This window comes from Xiphophorus couchianus, chromosome 6, assembly GCF_001444195.1.
Source record: "Xiphophorus couchianus chromosome 6, X_couchianus-1.0, whole genome shotgun sequence".
Lineage (NCBI taxonomy): Eukaryota > Metazoa > Chordata > Actinopteri > Cyprinodontiformes > Poeciliidae > Xiphophorus > Xiphophorus couchianus.
The window spans coordinates 28,964,972-28,985,078 of NC_040233.1; the positions used below are offsets into that span (position 1 = coordinate 28,964,972).

Sequence of the window (20,107 nt, forward strand, 5' to 3'; positions counted from 1 at the left end):
TTCCTCCTCCGGACCAGATGGTGGCGGTACAGATTTATTACTAACCGGTAGGATTTGAGGGAAATCAACGTTTTCTTATGTTTCTGTCAGTTTGTGGGATTCCAGAGAGACATTCCTAATTTCTGACTTCATTGTGAGTAAAGAAAATTGTGTTTATCTTGCTTTATTTGTTATTAACCCCGTTTTGTGTCTCTGTGAGGGTAAGTAAGCGTCTCTGAAGACAAAACTGCTGTTAGCACACGGCTACTATTAGCTTAGCATGCATTACTTGTGCTAGCAGTTAAATGTAATGTTTATATAATGTTATAATTAAAAGGAATCAGGAAGTAGCTCCCTGGCGTAATAGTGCTTATAATGAGTGCGTAATGTGTGAAAGTTACAACTAAAAGAGGTAAAATGTTAACAGTAGCTGGACTTGCCCTCTTTTATCCCCGGTTCCGACCTTCTTGGATCCACTTTTGAAGTCTATAAAACAATTTCTATAAATGATCTGGGACGTGAATAAGGTCGTCTAATGCAGTTAAATATATCCGCTGGAGTTTCTGAACATCACCTCCGGACGCACATACCGTCACCATGTACATGTGGCCAGATTTAGTCAGACAGAAATCAGCTTCCATTTTCCACTAACTGTTTCCTGGGAAATCATCTCAACTCTCTGCTGGGTAGTCCAGTCCAGATGGGACCAGTTCTGGTTCCCTGGCCTCAGTTCTGGCTAAATAAAACTTAATTTATAGCAGTTTAAACTCATTGCATGTCCACACAGTCTAAAACATGGAGTTGGATGTTTCCAGTATTCTCTGTTTTTTTCTTTACATATTTTACATTATTCATCAGAAACTACAGACTGTCTGTCAGTCTGTAGACTGTCTAAACTACAGGCTGTCTGTCAGTCTGTAGACTGTCTAAACTACAGGCTGTCTATCAGTCTGTAGTTTCTGCAGGTTTGCTTTAAGCTGGATCCTTAAAGCTGGACCTCAGTAGAAAATATTTGTTCCAAGTTATGTTTCTTTTTTTTTCTTTTTTTACCTGATTAAATTAAGCTAAATTGTATGAAGGACTGATCCTGCCAAAATAAATATAGAAATGAATATAGGGCTTGATCATTTATTTGACAAATGTTTCATCCAAAAATTAAAACCTTTCCCAGCTTAGTTGACAAAGTGTGACATAAATGCTAATTTTCAATAGTATAAATGTAACTTCATCACATTTTCTATTTCATTTCTAATTTTATTGTTTCATTAATAAGTTTCCCTTTTTATTTCATTATTAGTTTATTTTTTCATATTTGACATTCATTTAGTATATTTTTATTCATATATATATATATATATATATATATATATATATATTGGATGCAGTATTTGGCACATTACTTCATCCATTTACTTATTTCTTTATTTATTGCTAATTTTGGCAGGATCAGTCCTCCATACATTTGGACCAGAAGTCAGTGGACAAACCCTGAACTTCAGTGGAAATATTTACTGCCTCTTTGATTAAAATGGTTTGTGTAACTTTAAGGTGGGATCAGAGGAGGACCGTCTCCTTCCTGGCGTTCCATCATGGCGGACATCAAGAACTTCCTGTACGCCTGGTGCGGGAAGAAGAAGCTAACTCCCAGCTACGACATCCGAGCTGCAGGAAACAAGAACAGGCAGAAGTTCATGTGTGAAGTGAGTCCTCCATCGCTGTTCAGCAGCAGCTCCACACTTCAGTTCTGACCCGAGTCTCTCCTCCTGCAGGTCCGAGTCGACGGCTTCAACTACATCGGGATGGGGAACTCCACCAACAAGAAGGACGCTCAGACCAACGCTGCCCGGGACTTCGTTAACTATCTGGTCCGGGTCGGAGAGATAAACGCAGCCGAGGTCCCGGCCATCGGGGTCAGTGTTCTGGTTACCCAGCACAACAAAGCTCATTAATTATATTTTTTTCACACTTTATTAGGTTTTTAACAAATTGTTCAGTTATATGACTCTCATCTCCATGTAAAACAAACTGCACAACTTTCTTTAAAACAAAGGAATGTGAAGTAGACGAGCAGACTCCACTCACATCAAGGTGACAGAAAACAGGAAATAAGATAAAATAACCTTTTTCAAATAAAGCATGTCACTATTGCCATTTCCATTGAGTTAGTTTTGTATATCTGTGTGTAAAGAGGACAAAGTTCATTCTTTGAATGTGTTCAAGTCGTACCTGAAGACCGTCGACACTTTGTCCACCTGGTCCTGTCACAATGCAGGACAATTAATGGTCCCAGAAGTTATTGTAATAAATGACAATATTATTGATTTGAGACCATTTTCAACTAATATAGTGACATAATAATGCAAGGACACATTCTCAAAGATAAATATCCAGAATAAATAAATAACAACAGAAACAACAAATAAAATGATCATGAAGTCTCTGCAAACAGCTTTGTCCTTCAAAAAACTGCGTAGTTGAGACCAAATTGCCAGAATGAAACTTTTGTCATCCAGTCTGGTAGGAAGAGAGGAAAATCCTGTGGAAGGAAAATTATAGAGCTTGTTTTAATTCATCAAGCGATTAATTGATTTATTGCTTACTGCAACAGATTTATGTCCAACTCAAGAACTTCAAGTCAGAGTCATCCCCAGTTACCCCAGGTGTTCCTCAGGGTTCTGGTTCTGGTCTTCTGCTGTTCATCATGTATCTTCTTCCACTTGGTCTTGTTTCCAGAAGATCATTTTTCCTGCTGTGCTAATGAGACCCGGCTGCATCCTTCCACCATTCTTCTCTTCAGATTACTTCTGTGAAATTAAATCATGGTCAAAACTTTCCTAAACTGAACTAAACAGAATTTCTCCATAATTCAGATTTTCTGCCATCATTTAAATCTAACCTTAAAACTCATTTCTTCAAACTGGCTTTTTCTGTCTAATGTCATTTCTTTCTAACATTAATTTAGCTTTTTATTGATCTAAGCCTTTTTATCGTTTTATATTTTTATTTTTCTGTTCTGTGTTTCTCGTTCAGATAAAGTGTTTTATTATTATTCAGTCAGAACCTTCTAAAGGTTGGAGCTAATTGTCGGTTCTGGACCTGCAGGTTGGTCCTCCTGCAGGTGACCAGCCGGACGGAGGAGGAGGAGAAACCTTCGGGAACCTTCCTCCCAGCGGCCCTCTGCCTCCTCACCTGGTTGTTAAAGAGGAACAAGGTAAGTCCTGTTTGGATCAGAACTGAACACAGAACCTCTGGGAGTTCTCACTCTGGTTTATGTTTCAGGGGAAACTGGTGTCAGTGGACCGGTTCCAGGAGTAACTGGACTGGGTTACTCAGGTGGAGGAGGAGGAGCAGAGTGGGAGCGAGGAGCCAACCTGAAGGAGTACTACGCCCGCAGGGACGAGCAGGAGGCCCAGGCGGTACCAGGCTGGGGTCGGGCTGGGTTTCTGAGGCTGAACCGGTTCCATCTGATGGATCTGTTCTCCTTCTCAGACTCTGGAGTCGGAGGAGGTGGATCTGAACGCCAACCTGCACGGAAACTGGACCCTGGAGAACGCCAAGGCCCGTCTGAACCAGTTCTTCCAGAAGGAGAAAACCAGTGCTGAGTATAAGTACAGCCAAGTGGGACCGGACCACAACAGGTCTGGACCGGAGGACCGGCTGGGTCTAAGAACCGCAGCAGAACTTCAGACCAGATCCAGACTGAGCTGTTAGACACAGGAACTGGGCCGGGTTTTCACATCTTATCATAGATTCTGATCGTGTCTGTCATGAACGCCTGAGTCAGAAATATTAGGGTAATAATCTGATAATAATCTGGTAATAATCTGGTAATAATCTGATAATAATCTGGTAATAATCTGAGATCGCAGCATGAAGAAATGTTTCTGCTGAAGTCTGGATTGGGTCTGAGGTTCTGTTCGGACTTTAAGTTAAGCTTTTCTGTGGTTCTCTTTACTCTGAAACATCAGTTCCTCCTGATCAAGCACAAGGCGACAGTAGAAAGAAAAGACCCACTTTGAACAGAAAGAGCTCTCCAACAGAACCAGAACCAGACTTGGTAGACGGAGCAAATGGACTGAACCGGGATTACTTTCTGCTTCAGTGGGTTATCTAGGAGAGGAAGAGCAGAACCGGGCCGGACTGCTTCTCACTTTCTAATCCCTGATGAACCAGAACCGGCCCATCAGAGGTTCTGGTCTGTGTATCCAACCTCAGCTGGACTCCTTCTCTTCCTCCTGGGCCGGGTGGGAGGCCGGGATGAAACCGGGCGGTCGGCAGGAAGTTCTGCATGTTTTTGTGCTGGACGGCTCAAACCCAGAGACCTCCAGGGTGTGTCGGCTACACCAGAGCGGTCTCAGAACCTCTGACCAGAACCCAAACACCAGAACCAGCTTCACCTTTGGTACCCTGCTGTAGACCTCTGTGTTCACCGACCTGTTCGTACTGGGTCCAGGTTGACCCCTCTGAGGTCCTGGTCGGTACCAGATGTTTAGCTGGTGAATCGGGTCGAACCTGCTAAAAACAAGGTGACACCAGAACTCACAACCGAACCAAAGTAAGACATGGAACGGCGTTTAGACGCTCTAAAGCGGTCCCATGGGCGGGAGTGAAGGGGGCGGGGGTCATGGTGATGGGGGGGCAGGATGAAGGGGCGGAGCTAATATGAGGGGTGGGGTCATGGTGAGGTGGGGGGCGGGGCTAATATGAGAGGTGGGGTCATGGTGAGGGGGGGCAGGATGAAGGGGCGGGGCTAATATGAGGGTCAGCTGCAGTCTGGTTGTGATTTCTGGTGTCACTGCAGGGCAGAGCTGCTGCTGCTGCTGCTGCTGGTAAATGATCCGGAAAGTCCCGCAGAAACACATGCAGACTTCCTGCCGGTGGCGCCACAGGTGAGTTCTGCTCCTCACTGGACCACCATGACGAAGATAATGATGATGATGATAATGGCAATGTGCTTTTATTTTGGTGAGCACAGGAAGTGAAGCAGGATGTTTGTGTTGCAGGAGCTTCATCGCGGAGATGCAGCTGTTTGTGAGGCAGTTGGGCAGAAGTAAGAGCTCCTCTCAGAACCAGAACCAGCGGCCCGGTCCAGTCCGTGGTTCTGGTTCTGGTTAACCCGCTGCTCTGGTTCCCCTCAGAGATCACGGCCCGGGAGCACGGCTCCAACAAGAAGCTGGCGGCCCAGTCCTGCGCGCTGTCCGTGGTCCGGCAGCTGTACCACCTGGGGGTCATCGAGCCGTACTCCGGGGTCACCAAGAAGAAGGAGGGCGAGACGGTACCAGCTGCGGTCGGACCACTCCAGCCATCAGAACCGGAGCAGAACCTGACCCTCTGTTTGTCTGTTCCAGCTGGAGGCCTACGAGGTCAACGTGGCTCCAGACCTGCAGCAGCAGCTGGCCGCCGTGGTCCAGGAGCTGGGAGTCCACATCCCCCCGCCTGTGAGTCCCCTCAACCGGGTCCGCCTCAGAACCATCAGAACCAGCTGGTCCGGTTCTGATGGGCCAGGCTGGGTGGGCTCAGAACGACGAATAAGAAACAGATCTGAGTCATTACAGGAAATGGGTTGTTCTGTCCAGGACCCGGTACCAGAGACCCGGTACTAGAGGGCCTAGACTGATTGGACCTTTTTATTGAGGATTGTTTATGATCATTAATCGGACCACAGTGAGTTCTGTGTGAAATGAATCCGGTTCTGAGCAGAACCTTTAACTGTTCAGTGACTGGTTCTGAATCCAAACTTATCAGTTTCATATCAACAGTAAAAAATAAACAGCAGCTTCTAAAGAAAGTTCTGTTGGACCTGAGACAGGTCATGACATTATTATTTCTGTTCCTGCTAACTATCGACGACCTGCAGCTGATGCCTTCACTGACGTTAATAAATGTGGGAGTTTTCAGCTTCAGCGTTAACCTGCTGTTCAAACCCTCCAGTAAAAGTTGGATCGTTTTAAAGCAGAACCTGGTGGTTGTAGTTTCCTTCCTGGCCTGCAGAGGGCAGTAACAACCTGAACCGTGTCGTTTCAGCCTGCGGACCCCGGCGCCCCGGTGTCTCTGGTCCAGGGAAAGATGGCCGCCTTCGAGCCATCTCAGAAGCAGAGCAGCAGCGGCGTCGTCCCCTGGTCGCCGCCGCAGGTCAACTGGAACCCCTGGACCAGCAGCAACATCGACGAGGGACCGCTGGCCTACGTAGGAGACCCTCGCTCCTCCTGTTCTGACAGGTCCCGGTCGGGTCCGGTCGGGTTCTGACTTGTGGTTCTTCCGGTCCAGTGCACTCCGGAGCAGATCAGCGGCGATCTCCACGGCGAGCTGATGTACCAACTGGAACACGATGAGAACCTGCAGAAGGTCCGCCCGCCTCGCCGATCCTCCGCCGCCGTCTCGGCCCGACCCAAACGTTTACCCGCCTCCTGCCGTCCTCCAGATCCTGTCGGCGCGAGCGCAGCTTCCTGTCCAGCAGTTTGAGGAGGAGATCATGGCGACGGTGGAGCAGAACCCGGTGGTGATCATCAGAGGAGCGACGGGCTGCGGCAAAACCACGCAGGTCCCGCAGTACATCCTGGACCGCTTCATCAAGGGCGGCCGCGCCTCCGACTGCAACATCGTGGTCACGCAGGTAGAACCCGACCCGTTTCCACGGCTCTGAGCTCAGACCCGGTTCTGACCCGATCCCTCTGCAGCCCCGGCGGATCAGCGCCGTGTCTGTGGCCGAGCGGGTCGCCTACGAGAGAGGAGAGGACCTGGGGAAGAGCTGCGGCTACAGCGTCCGCTTCGAGTCCGTCCTGCCGCGGCCGCACGCCAGCGTCCTGTTCTGCACCGTCGGTACGCAGAGCCGCCAGCAGGGGGAGCCCTGCTGCAGGTCACAGCCCAGAACCACACACACTGAGGATAAATGATTATTGGTCTGAGTTTAAAAGGACAAAACCTGAATCTAGCTGCAGACTTTCTGATCAGCTGAACCTAAAATAACTTTTTAATTCTATTTAAACAAGAAAATCTTTGACTCAAAGTCTCATATTCAAGAGACTCTGGTTTGTTTTGGGCTCCTGACTGCAGTTTGAGAATTTTGCCAACACGCACAAACAGCCGAGTCCCAGCAGAAAAACTTTCTTGTTGTTGAGATAAAAACCTAAAAACTGTTTGATTTCCTTTCAAAAACTGAGTCTAACATTTATTACAGCTGCATTTCTACCAAAATCTCATCAATTCATTCCTTTCATTAAAGTATCTCATGCCTGGGGGACTGGAGCTAAAATGACCAAAATAGAGAAGAAATGTAAATAATTTTAGATTAAATCCAAGACAAAAACTAATAATTTCCAGCTAAAACATATTTAAATCTACTGACATAAAAGTAAATAAACCCAAGCTAAAGTTGGAGGAAAAAGTTTTATTGGTTTTTATGTCTGTGGTGATTAAACTGACTTTATTCTGAGCTGTTAGATGTGAGGAGTAAACGTTCCCGTCTCCAGGTGTTCTCCTCCGGAAGCTGGAAGCAGGAATCCGGGGGATCAGCCACGTCATCGTCGATGAGATCCATGAGAGAGACATCAACGTGAGTTCACCCGACCGGACCCAGACCCGGACCCGCTCTGAGGTTTCTCACCGTGTTTCTGCCGCTGCAGACGGACTTCCTGCTGGTGGTCCTCAGGGACGTGGTCCAGGCCTTCCCGGACGTCCGCATCATCCTGATGTCGGCCACCATCGACACCACCATGTTCAGGGAATACTTCTTCAACTGCCCCATCATCGAGGTGTTCGGCCGGACCTTCCCGGTTCAAGGTGAGCCCCGCCTGGTCCAGACGGATCCATCTGGTTCTGGTTCTTCTGCACGATGGTAAACGGAGCCACATGTTACCGTAAACACCTGTCAAGTGTGGATACTAGCATTAGCATGCTAACCCCTGAGGTCGGATAAATTTTATGTCTCATTTGTTTTCACGTTTGGTCGTCCTGCTCTTATTACTCTAAAATAGTCAAATGAAGCAGAAAAAGAAACTGAGTTTTTACTGTTGGCGAGTCTCAGGTTCATCAGCTGGAAGGAGATAAAGACGTCCTAATGGCTAGCATTAGCTCCATTACAACCATGGCAGCCATTTTTGAAAAATATCCACCAGAGAAAAGGAAACACAAGACCAAGAAAATGTTTTCTATGGTTCGAAATATTTAGGATGTGAATTGATGCCAAACATGTTCAGATAATCTGTGATTTTCATGCAGAAATTAATCTTCCATTTAGAAAAATCTAAAATATGACTGTTATGGGTCCAGTTATGTATGATTATATTGGAAGTTTTAGTTAAAATATGAATTTTCCTTGACAACCATGGCAGCCATCTTGAATTTTTCATTGCCATCCCCTGGGATCGTCTCCTCCCAGTGAGGTTCTTGTGCCTGGATGTGAAATATTTGGCTGAAATATCCGGTTTGTCTCAGAGTATTTCCTGGAAGACTGCATCCAGATGACTAACTTCGTCTCCCCGCCGATGGACCGGAAGAAGAAGGACAAAGACGAGGACGGCGGAGACGATGACGTGAGGACGCTGAGTCTGATGGGGTTCTGAGGGCCTCCAACCTGGTTCTGGTTCTGGTTGTCACCTGTCCTCTCTGCAGACCAACTGTAACCTGATCTGCGGGTCGGACTACACGGCGGAGACGAAGCGCTCCATGGCTCAGATCAGTGAGAAGGAGACATCGTTTGAGCTGGTGGAGGCGCTGCTGAGGTACATCGAGACGCTGCAGGTGGCCGGCGCCGTTCTGGTCTTCCTGCCCGGCTGGAACCTCATCTACTCCATGCAGCGGCACCTGGAGACCAACCCACACTTCGGTACCGGAACCCACCCTTCCGGCGCCAGAATCTCCTCCAGACGTGAGCTAACGCAGCAGTGTCGTTCTGATTCCAGAAAGTAGCCGGTACCGCATCCTGCCGCTGCACAGCCAGATCCCCAGGGAGGAGCAGAGGCGGGTGTTCGAGCCGGTTCCGGACAGCGTCACCAAGGTGGGTTCTGGGAAACGCCGGGAGCCGCTCCGCTTCCCGGCGGACAGGAAGTTGATTCTTGGCCCGTCGTTCCAGGTCATCCTGTCCACCAACATCGCTGAGACCAGCATCACCATCAACGACGTCGTCTACGTCATCGACTCCTGCAAGTAAGAGCTCCGCCCCCTGACCTCCTGACCCCTGACCTCCTGCAGTCCGGCCCTGGTTCCCTCCTGATTAACCTGAGTTTGTCCCGACAGGCAGAAGGTGAAGCTCTTCACCTCCCATAACAACATGACCAACTACGCCACCGTCTGGGCCTCCAAGACCAACCTGGAGCAGAGGAAGGGCCGCGCCGGCCGAGTGCGCCCCGGCTTCTGCTTCCACCTGTGCAGTCGCGCTCGCTTCGACAAGTAGGCCGGCCGACCTGGACGCATCCGGAACCGCCGCGAGCCGCGAACGCCATCATGTGTTTATGTTCCCCACAGGCTGGAGACGCACATGACCCCCGAGATCTTCAGGACGCCGCTGCACGAGGTGGCGCTCAGCATCAAGCTGCTGAGGCTCGGAGGCATCGGCAACTTCCTGTCCAAGGCCATCGAACCGCCGCCGCTGGACGCCGTCATCGAGGCGGAGTTCACACTCAGAGGTGGGAGGGGCTTTGGGGATTCAGAGACGTTTCATCTCTTCCAGCTCAGGACAGACAGGCCTGAATATTCTCCTGAAAGCCTCCAGGGGGCGCTGTGTGGAGAGGCTGCTTCATCTGCTGCTCTGATTTTAACTTCTACTGGAGTTTAAGGTTGTCTAATAAATATTTTACACAAAACGTGAGACTAAAAATATGATTAATGGACTGCAGGTGTGATTATGTTATAATCTGGTAAGAATGGTGACATTCATGTTAGAGCTGAGTAAATAAAGTTTATTATAAAATATAATCAGGGTTTTAAAATCATCTTCTGGCAACAAATGACCTGACTTATTATTTTAATAAGGTGATTAAATGTCAATTAATTTGAAAACCTAAACAACTGGATAAATCAGATTACACTGTAAAAGCAACACGAACCAATCATATAGAGAAAAAATACTTTTAAAAACATTTCTGACAAAAACAAAATATTTAAAATAAAATTAATTGAAAACAAAGTGATCACATTAAATCTATTTACTGTTACAGACAAACTGAAAATTAAAAAACATTTAATTCTTATTTATGTTTAAATTGTGTTAATGTGGAAAATGTGAATGTTCATGTGTAACTGGTCTAACTGGTTTAACTGGGTCTAACTGGTTCTCCTGGTCAAACGTGTTCTACTGGTTCTACAGGTCTAACTGGTGTGACTGGTTTTACGTGTCTAAGCGATTCAGCTGTGTCTGACTGGTTCTCCTGGTTCTACTGGTCTAACTTGTGTAACTGGTCTAACTGGTTCCTCTCCAGATCTGGACGCCCTGGACTCCAACGATGAGCTGACTCCGTTGGGTCGGATTCTGGCCCGGCTGCCCATCGAGCCTCGGCTGGGGAAGATGATGATCATGGGCTGCATCTTCCAGTCGGTGTCTGCCGCTCCGCTCTTCTTCTGCAGCCTCTCCGGCTCTCTGACGGCTCTCTGTCGCCCCCCAGTGTCGGAGACGCCATGTGCACCATCTCGGCCGCTTCCTGTTTCCCGGAGCCGTTCGTCAACGACGGGAAGCGCCTCGGCTTCGTCCACAGGAACTTCTCCGGCAGCCGCTTCTCGGACCACGTGGCGCTGCTGTCGGTCTTCCAGGCCTGGGACGACGTCAGGTGAGCCAGCAGAACCGCCGCCCGTCGGTTCTGTCGGACCTGACATCAGAACTAAATCAGTTAATTTCATTATAAAATAGAACGAGCTCAATCATTTCCATTTGCATGATTTAGTTTTTCTATTTTCTCTTTTTTTTCTTCCAAAGTTCTTGAGTTTGATGTGTTGGTCAGTGTTAGCATGGTAAAGGTCAAAGTGCTTTACATAAAGAAAACACAAAAATAAAGTCATAAATCGTCATTCAGTCACCAGTGGAGAAACAAGAAACAAACATTAGATATTGTCCAGTTATATCATCATTATCATGCAGAAACATGAGTTGGTCTAATCAAAGCCCGGCTGTTGTCCTGGTTCTGCTCAGGGTTAACGGTGAAGAGGCTGAGAACCGTTTCTGTGAACACAAACGTCTCAACATGTCCACCCTGAGGATGACCTGGGAGGCCAAGGTGCAGCTGAAGGACATCCTGGTGAACTCTGGGTTTCCTGAAGGTACCTGAACGCCCCGCGGCGGTCTGCCGAGCCCCGGCTCAGTGACGACGACGGTCCGTTTCCTCCCGCAGGCTGCCTGATGACCCAGATGTTCAACACGGTGGGACCCGACAACAACCTGGACGTGGTGGTGTCTCTGCTGACCTATGGCTCCTACCCCAACGTCTGTTTCCACAAGGAGAAGAGGAAGATCCTGACCACCGAGGGCCGCAACGCGCTCATCCACAAGTCCTCCGTCAACTGCCCCTTCAGCAGCCACGACATCAACTATCCCTCCCCCTTCTTCGTCTTCGGAGAGAAGGTGGGCGGCGCCGCCGTGGCCGGACTCCTGCGGGTCTGGAGGCGCCCGGCTGAGGTTCTGGTTCTGTTTCAGATCCGGACCCGGGCCATCTCGGCTAAGGGGATGACGCTGGTGAGTCCGCTGCAGCTGCTGCTGTTCGCCTGCAAGAAGATCAGCTCCAACGGGGAAATCGTGGAGCTGGACGACTGGTGAGACCACGGAGGATCCAGGGACCGGTTCTGGTGGAGGACCGGTTCTGATGGGGGTCCGATTCTGGTGGAGGACCGGTTCAGCGGGGGGACCGGATCAGCACCAGATTATCAGCAGATATCATCATCATAGAGGGAAATAATCCCGCCTGTGTTTCTTTCATTGGTTCTGATGGTTCTGGATCTCACAGAATATTTAGGATGTTTCCCTCCTGATGATCCGGTAGACCCGGTTCTGTTTGGACCGTAACTGCAGCATGTTCCATTTCGGTTCATTAGGACTGAAGGATCAGTGGATTACTGAAATAATCGTTAACTGGGTTCAAACTGAAAAAGGACAAAATAACTAAATATTCAGAAACCAAAACATTTATGATAAAAACGTTTGTAAATCTAGCAGAACTCCTCAGCTTCACCTGATCCTTCTCCTCATGTCGGCATTTTTCCTCCAGGATCAAGCTGAAGATCCGCCATGAGGCGGCGGGCGCCGTCGCCGCCCTGCGGGCCGGCCTGGAGGCTCTGGTGGTGGAGGTCACCAAGGACCCAGAGTTCATCAACCAGCTGGACCAGGGCAACGAGAAGCTGCTCAACGCCATCAGACAGGTGTCCAAACCCTCCGCTGCCGGGATCAACCTGATGGCCACCAACCAGAGGTACCGGAGAGGCCGTTGGTTCGATTCCCACACCCCGACCTGCTGAGATCCAGCTAAAGGGTCTGCTGTCTGTCTGCAGGATGGGGGACGGACCGCGACCTCCCAAGATGGCGCGCTTTGATGGAGGAGGAGGAGGTGGATACGGAGGAAGAGGAGGATATGGAGGAGGGGGGGGGTACAGAGGAGGAGGAGGGGGGTATGGAGGGTACCGAGGGGGAGGAGGGTACCGAGGGGGTGGGGGTTATGGGGGAGGAGGCGGGTATAGGGGCGGAGGCTTCAGGGGAGGATATGGAGGAGGAGGTTATAGAGGGGGAGGGGGTTACAGAGGGGGATATTAAACAGAGTGAGACCTCCTGTCGTTCAGCAGATCTTTGTTAATGTTGGTCAGAGTGAACTTTCCTCCGTCTGTTTCTCTGGAGACTCCATGTTTGTTTATGTTAATGTTTCCAATAAATCTGAGATGTTTCCACCTGAAGCTGCTTCATCTTCATCACCTGCTCTTCATCATCTGCTCTTCATCTTCATCACCTGCTCTTCATCTTCATCACCTGCCTTTGACCGGACCTGAAACCTGATGAACAGATCAAACTGCATGTGTAGTTCTCTAGAAGCACCAGCAGGGGGCAGAGTTTGACGTCTCGTCTTCCTCCAGATTCTTCTCTTGCAGAAAGTTAAAAACATCTGAGAATAATAATAAATGTGGAACACTTGGTGAAGTTCAATGAATTTAAAGTTGGATTAGGTTCGGTTTTGTAGTATAAACTGTTCAGATGTTTATTTAAAATGATTTTTATCCCATTTAGTCCTTTAATGATCTACCTGAGTCCTGGAGTTTTGACCTGCTGTGATCAATCAGCAGGTCATTGATCAGCTGATCGTTGATGGGACAAAGACTTGAAGTTTGATCCTCTAATCTGGAAACGTCCTGCACTGTGGATGAGTTTTTTGTTTTTAATTAACTCTGGTATCAAGACTCAAAGATCCAGAGACATTTTGGTCCAAAACAAAAACACCTGAATGTTGCTGCATCCTGTTTCCAACAGGAGGAAAATGTTTGACAGATAATAAATAATCATAAATAAAATGTTCCCGTTAGTGAACAGTTCCCTCCTGCTTCAGTGTTTTCCTTGGAATAAACTGATTTCCGGGATCAGGTGTTCCTCAGGGCTCGTTCTTTGGTCCCTCCTGGTTTTTATCCGGCTCTGTTTTTACAGAATCACCGATATGCAGATGACGAGTTGATCTTCTAATCAAGTTTCATTCTGTTTCAAACTGACCAAGCTAAATATTTTTCTGCTCCTCGTGTTTTTAAGTTCATGATATTTTGAGGGTTTTTGTTATTGTTGGTCTTTATAATTCAACAAAATGCTGAGCAACTAGAACCGATGCAGGTCAGTTCAGCACATGGCAGTGAGAAAGAAAATATGAAGATCTTACATTTTGTTTTTCACAGTTCCAGTTGTTTCATAGATTATTAAACTATAAAAACAGATTTTTTTTACTGCACATGAAAAAGTCCCTATAGGAAAAAAATGGAACTTTAAACATTTTCATTCTATTAAAATGTTTTTCTATCATTAGTGGCAGGAAGCTGCAGCACCCAGAGAGAACTGGGATTCAAACCCACAACCTTTTGCTGCAAGGCACCAGAGCGACCAACCGGCTCACCGTTCATTAAGATGAATCTCATCGCTGGCAGGTTTAAACCTTTCAAGACGTTTAATAAGAGTAGAATCATTTTTATAAAATAAAAATGTTTTTATTTACATTGTAATAAAAATATCAGAATGATTTATTCTGTAAAAACCAAAGTGTAAATTTTTATTACTATCACAGAAACCAAACATTTCCTCTGATTTTATGGTTTGTTTGGTTTCAGATGAACTAAACTAAACAGCCTGATGGAAACTAAAGGCAGAGAAATCAAATCAAAAAGGGAAACTTTATATCTAAAAGATATTTATGAATATTTGATCCATATCCTCTGTGATGGACTGGAGACCTGTTCAGGTGACGATGGATGGATGGATGGATGATCCATATCTTGAATATTGTTGTCGCAGCCTTTCGTTCCAAAAAAAGCAAAAATAAACTCCAATAAAGGCTGTGGGTGGTAACGGGTGTTTTGGGATTTGTACGCACTTTGCCGATTCATTTATTGTTAAAGTTGAAATAAAAAAGTCTTGTAACTTAGTTGAAATAAAAAAAATACTTTCCATTTAATGTCCAAGTGCTCAAATGTTCAAGTGTTCAACTGTTCAAGTGTTCAAATGTTCAAGTGGTCAAAAAATCATTCTACCACAACCTCCCGTCCACCCCAGACATTTACCAAACAATCCACCAAACAATCCAGCAAACAATCCACCCAGCACCCGGTGTGTTCTTAATCGCTCAAATTGGTGGGCGGGTCTAACAATTAACAATGTAATCTAAATAATTCCAAATATGAAAATGAATTACAAATTTTGAATCTAAATTAACTTAAATATATTTCCACTACACAAAGAACAAAACAAAATTGGTAGAAATTATAAACTACAAAACCTTTACATAAATGGCCACGACATCCCGGCCCCTAATTCATGTACAAGAATTACATCTAACATCTGCATAAGTGGCCATTAACAAATGCAAAATTAATATCATTAGCAGACTTAGCTCTTCAACAATATTTTCTATTAACAAATACTTCATTTAAACATTAACTTATGCAGTATACAATGTTTTTTTCTTTTTTTTTTTTTAAGTCCATATGTCTTCTTAGTGAAAAATTAAAAAAGGTAAAAACAGTCAATGTTCCATGACTTCCACGTTCTTCTCTTGTCCATGTGCATGGTCTGTGTGTGTATAAAAGTGTAGGTAGTAGAATGAGATGTACAGCATGTCAGTAAATGAGTATCAGTGTAAATGTAGAACCAGAGGTTCCAGAACTTAGCTCAGTTGGAGACAAACATTTGCTGTCGTCTCTACACAGCCTCCAGCAGGAGACATATCTTGTTGATCGGCTTCTCCAGCTCATTTGTTCTCGTCTTGACTCGCACACGTCGTACCAATCCACTTGCATCTGCCATGGTTTCTGTGATGCGTCCAATAGGCCAAGAATTTCTTGGTGCAGCCTCGTCAACAACAAGCACCACATCATCAATGGCAAAGTTCCTGCGAGTCTTGTTCCATTTCCGTCGCTCTTGCAACGTAGGGAGATATTCTTTCACCCACCGTTTCCAGAACAGGTCCACAATGTATTGGGCTTGCCTCCAACGTCTCCGCATGTACAGGTCCTCCTTTTTGAACAAACCTGGTGGTAGCACAGGCTTACCTTTTAACTGGAGCAAATGATTTGGAGTAAGAGCCTCTAAATCATTGGGATCTTCAAAAGAAGGTGTAATCGGGCGATCATTTAATATAGCCTCCACCTCACATAAAACTGTGTGCAAGCCTTCATCATCTAGGACTTGCTGGTTTGTGATGGAGCACAGTATTTTCTTTATTTCCTGCACCAGGCGCTCCCATACACCACCATGATGGGCTCCATAAGGAGGGTTAAAAGTCCACTTTATGCCATCTTGTGCTAAGCATTTTTGGATTTTACTTTGCTTTAGCTCTAACATGGCTTGCTTCAACTCACGATTTGAGCTGACAAAGTTGGTTCCGTTGTCCGACCGGATTTCCTTGACTTGTCCTCTGCGGCAGATTAATCTCCTGATGGCGTTTATACAGGAATCTGTATCAAGAGAATGTGCCACCTCAAGGTGAACTGCACGACAGGTTAGGCATGTGAAGAGAACTCCATATCTTTTTACAATAGTTCTCCCTCTCTTCACTTCTATTGGTCCAAAGTAATCAGCACCAACATAAGTAAATGGTGGAAGATCAGTTGAGATTCTGTCAATAGGAAGATCTGACATTTTTTGCTCACCTGGCTTTTGTCGTTGCCTTTGACACACCATAGTCTCTGATGATCTTTCTGGCTGCTGAATTAGCATGAGGGATCCAGTACTGTCGTCGAAGGGTAGAAAGCATGTGATTTCTTCCTCTGTGTCCAACCTTTTCATGGATATGTTGAAGAATGAGCTTTGAAACATGACTTCCTTTAGGCAATATTGCAGGATGTTTTGTTTCTTCAGGTAAGGCTGCTTTGCTCAGTCTGCCTCCCACTCTCAACACACCATCACTAACAACAGGATCAAGCTTGTACAGATGACTTGACTTTTTCACTGCACCAGAGCTCAGGGCAGCCATTTCATTGCCATAATGGTTTCTCTGCACAACTCTCACTATGGCTTCCTCTGCCTTGGACAGATCATCAGTTGTGAGCTGAACATCTGTTTTATTGTCCTGTTTATCACACATTTGATTTCCACAGTGTGCAGTTAGCAACTTCTTTGTTTATAGCATTTCTTTTAGTCTCAGGAGCCATGCTACACTTCTTTTTAGCTTTGTCCAACTGGAAAAGTACATTAGCAGCTTGGTGGTGGGACACACTTCTTCCAGCACAGCTGCACACGTCAGGACTTGATCTTTAACCTCTGGATCAGCTTCCAAATGGACAGGTAATTCTTTAATCACTGCTGGCCATTGGATCTCAGGTTTTGTGAGGAATTCTGGCCCACTGATCCAGGTGGAAGACTTTAAAAAAGAGCCAACCTTCATGCCTCGAGAGGCTGCATCAGCTGGATTCAACTTTGAGCTGATGTATCTCCACTGAGTAACCTTTGTAAGATCACGAATGATGGAAACTCTATTAGCTACATAAGTTTTGAACCGTGTTGTTGTGTTTGCAATGTACTGCAGGACGGTTGTGCTATCAGACCAGAAGACTGATTCACTCAGATTGAGTCCAAGTTGAACTAACAGCATTTTGTCCAGACATACAGCTAAAACTGCAGCAGCAAGTTCAAGTCGTGGTATAGTGATTTGTTTTAATGGTACTACCCTTGCTTTACCAATAACAAAGGAAACGCACACTTCCTGTTTGCTATTAGTTAGCCTAAGATAAGACACGGCACCAAACCCAGTTTCACTGGCATCACAAACGTGATGCAGTTGTGCATTTCTTATTTCTCCAAATCTTTTGGGTGTGATGCATCTTCTGACACTAAAGTTGTCAAGAAGAACTAAATCTTTGATCCATTTTTTCCAAACTTGTGCCATTTCTGGTGGAATTGTCTCATCCCAGCCAAACTTCAGTTTACATAAATGTTGAAGAATCTGTTTAGCAGGGAGAATAACTGGAGCTAAGAAACCCAAAGGGTCATAAATAGAGCTGACAATGGACAAAATACCACGTCTTGTTAGTGGTTTGTGCTTGTTTACAATGCTAAAGGTGAAAACATCCTGGTCAACATCCCATTGTACCCCCAGGGCTCTTTCAGTGGGAAGCTGGTCCCGGCTAAGATCTAGCATCCTTACACCTGTTGCTCTGTTTTCCTCAGGGATCTGCGAGAGGACAGAGCGCTCACTACACACCCATTTATTGAGCCTAAATCCCCCCTTGGCACACACCTCAGTGAGCTGTTGATAAAGAGAAATGGCCTGCTCAACTGTCTGTACAGACCTGAGACAGTCATCTACATAGAAGCTGTGTCTGATTGTATTAATAACCTCTTCTGGGTACAGATGTTGGTTGTCATCAGCAGTCTTTAAAAGTGCAAATGTGGCACAACTAGGGGAAGAGACTGCACCAAAAATATGGACCAACATTCTATGTTCAACAAGCTCTTTTGTGATGTCACCGTGGGGCCACCAGAGAAAACGTAAGTAATTTACATGTTCCTGAGCAACTTTGACTTGGTGGAACATCCCTTTAATGTCCGTCATAAGGGCTATTGGACCTTGCCGAAAACGAATGAGTACACCTAATAAGGTGCTAGTCAAATCTGGTCCCTGTAACAGCTCTTTGTTCAGTGATGTTCCAGCAAACATTGCAGCACAATCATAAACAACCCGCAGTGTTTTCTTACGGGGGTGGTAGACCCCATGGTGAGGTACATACCACACCTTTCCTTCCTCATGTTCCATTTGATCTTGTGGTACGATTTCTGAATGCCCTTCCACACTAACATTATGCATAAATTCTTTGTACTCTTCAAAGAATAACTTATCCTTCTGAAATCGTTTTAACAGACTTTGCGCCCTCTGCTGGGCCACCTGTTTGTTGTTGGGCATTTTTACTTCAGGATTACGAAAGGGTAACTTCAGGTGATAATGACCATCTTTAAGTACCGCTGACTCTGACATGATATCCATGAACTGTTTGTCTTCTACAGACATTTCAGTTCGCTCATTGCACTTGTGCTCTATAAATTCCTGATTATACTGTCTGACCAGCATTTCTTCCAAACTGCTTATTGAGATACGGTTTACCTGAATAGAACTAGCAACATGTCCATTTCCTTCACTACCCTGATTGAGTGGACCATTAACAACCCAACCAAGGCGTGTTAGCACAGCATAAGGCCCACTACCTTCACTGTTAACTACTTTCCAAGGTTCCAATGCTTTGGGAGAATTTACACCAATGAGCAGCCCAATGCCAGCATCTATTGGTGTCAACTCAACTTTCAGATAAGACCATTTTCTTAAGTCTTCTTCTTTAGGGATGTTTTCTTTAGTGACAGGAATGGACTGTTGAGTATAAACATCAGGCAACTTCAAGTACTCATTTTCTTTTAAAGCAGCTACTTCCAAACCAGATAATCTATAGCTACTTGCAGGTTTTTCCTGACCCATGGTTTTTAGCATGATTTCCACTTTCTTTCCAGGTGCATTTAACTGCATCATCAAAGCCTCTGTACAAAATGTTGCAGAGCTGCCTGGATCTAGAAAGGCATAAGTCTCCACAATCTTTGTCCCCTTTTCCAACTTTACTTTTACTGGGACGACTGACAGAACACACTCATTAGACCCGGCCCCAGTGTAGCTACCAACATTCAAAGATACAAGAGCATTTGAGATTGGTGACTCTTTACCCTCAGCCTTAAATGCTTGGTACTGCTGCTCTGTTGGTTTAATATGCAGAACAGTAGGGTGACTTTTATTACAGGTGAGGCATGTTAGACGTTGTGGACAGTTCTTACTCATATGTCCATTCTGTAAGCAACCAAAGCATAAACCTTTACTTTTAAGGAATGTCACCTTTTCTTTGTTGGCTTTCTGCTTGAATGAGTCGCATTTTTCCATGCAATGATTTCCATCACAAAATAAGCGTCGAGCTCGAACCAGCTTTGTAACCTCATGGTTAAACTGGACCTGTTTGTCACTGGTCTGTTTAGAAACCACAGCAACAGAAGTGGCAAAACTGCTGCTTTTAGTTTTAAAAGGAACCTTTGATGGTTTTAAAGTCATCTTTTCTTTTGCAGTTTGACCTTCTCCATAAACAGGATCTAATGCAGCTTTTGTTTGTTTTTCCAGAAAATCAAGAAGATCTTTAAACCTTGCTCTACGATCATACTTTTCTGCTATGTCAACCACAATTAGTCGCCATGTATCACGAAGTCTAAAAGGCAACTTTGAAACAAGAATTCTCATATTGGTTGAGTTTTCAAGCTCTTCAATAAACCCAGCTTCATCCATTGTGTTGAAACAACTTCTTAAAAAGAATGTATAAGCTCTTAAAGCTGCAGCATCATCAGACTTTAAGACTGACCAATTCAGAGCTTTGTCTATAAATGCAGATGTTATTTTTGCTCTGTTACCAAAGTTCCAGTCAAGCTGTCTTTTTGCTTCCAGATAAGCAGTTT

General features: G+C 45.6%; 1 protein-coding gene across 1 annotated transcript; it reads left to right on the forward strand.

Moving 5' to 3' along the window:
* Nucleotides 1-12,843, forward strand: dhx9 (DEAH (Asp-Glu-Ala-His) box helicase 9). Its single transcript, XM_028019693.1, has 28 exons — nucleotides 1-133; nucleotides 1,528-1,679; nucleotides 1,749-1,889; nucleotides 3,082-3,190; nucleotides 3,259-3,395; nucleotides 3,469-3,617; nucleotides 4,983-5,029; nucleotides 5,118-5,254; nucleotides 5,328-5,417; nucleotides 6,004-6,165; nucleotides 6,247-6,324; nucleotides 6,401-6,592; nucleotides 6,657-6,798; nucleotides 7,449-7,531; nucleotides 7,602-7,758; nucleotides 8,413-8,510; nucleotides 8,590-8,803; nucleotides 8,880-8,974; nucleotides 9,050-9,123; nucleotides 9,214-9,366; nucleotides 9,442-9,602; nucleotides 10,395-10,506; nucleotides 10,578-10,739; nucleotides 11,099-11,226; nucleotides 11,298-11,527; nucleotides 11,600-11,715; nucleotides 12,168-12,368; nucleotides 12,448-12,843. Exons 2-28 carry the CDS (start codon nucleotides 1,569-1,571, stop codon nucleotides 12,704-12,706), a joined length of 3,738 nt encoding a protein of 1,245 aa, XP_027875494.1. The 5' UTR covers nucleotides 1-133; nucleotides 1,528-1,568; the 3' UTR covers nucleotides 12,707-12,843.
* Nucleotides 12,844-20,107: the final 7,264 nt, after the last annotated feature.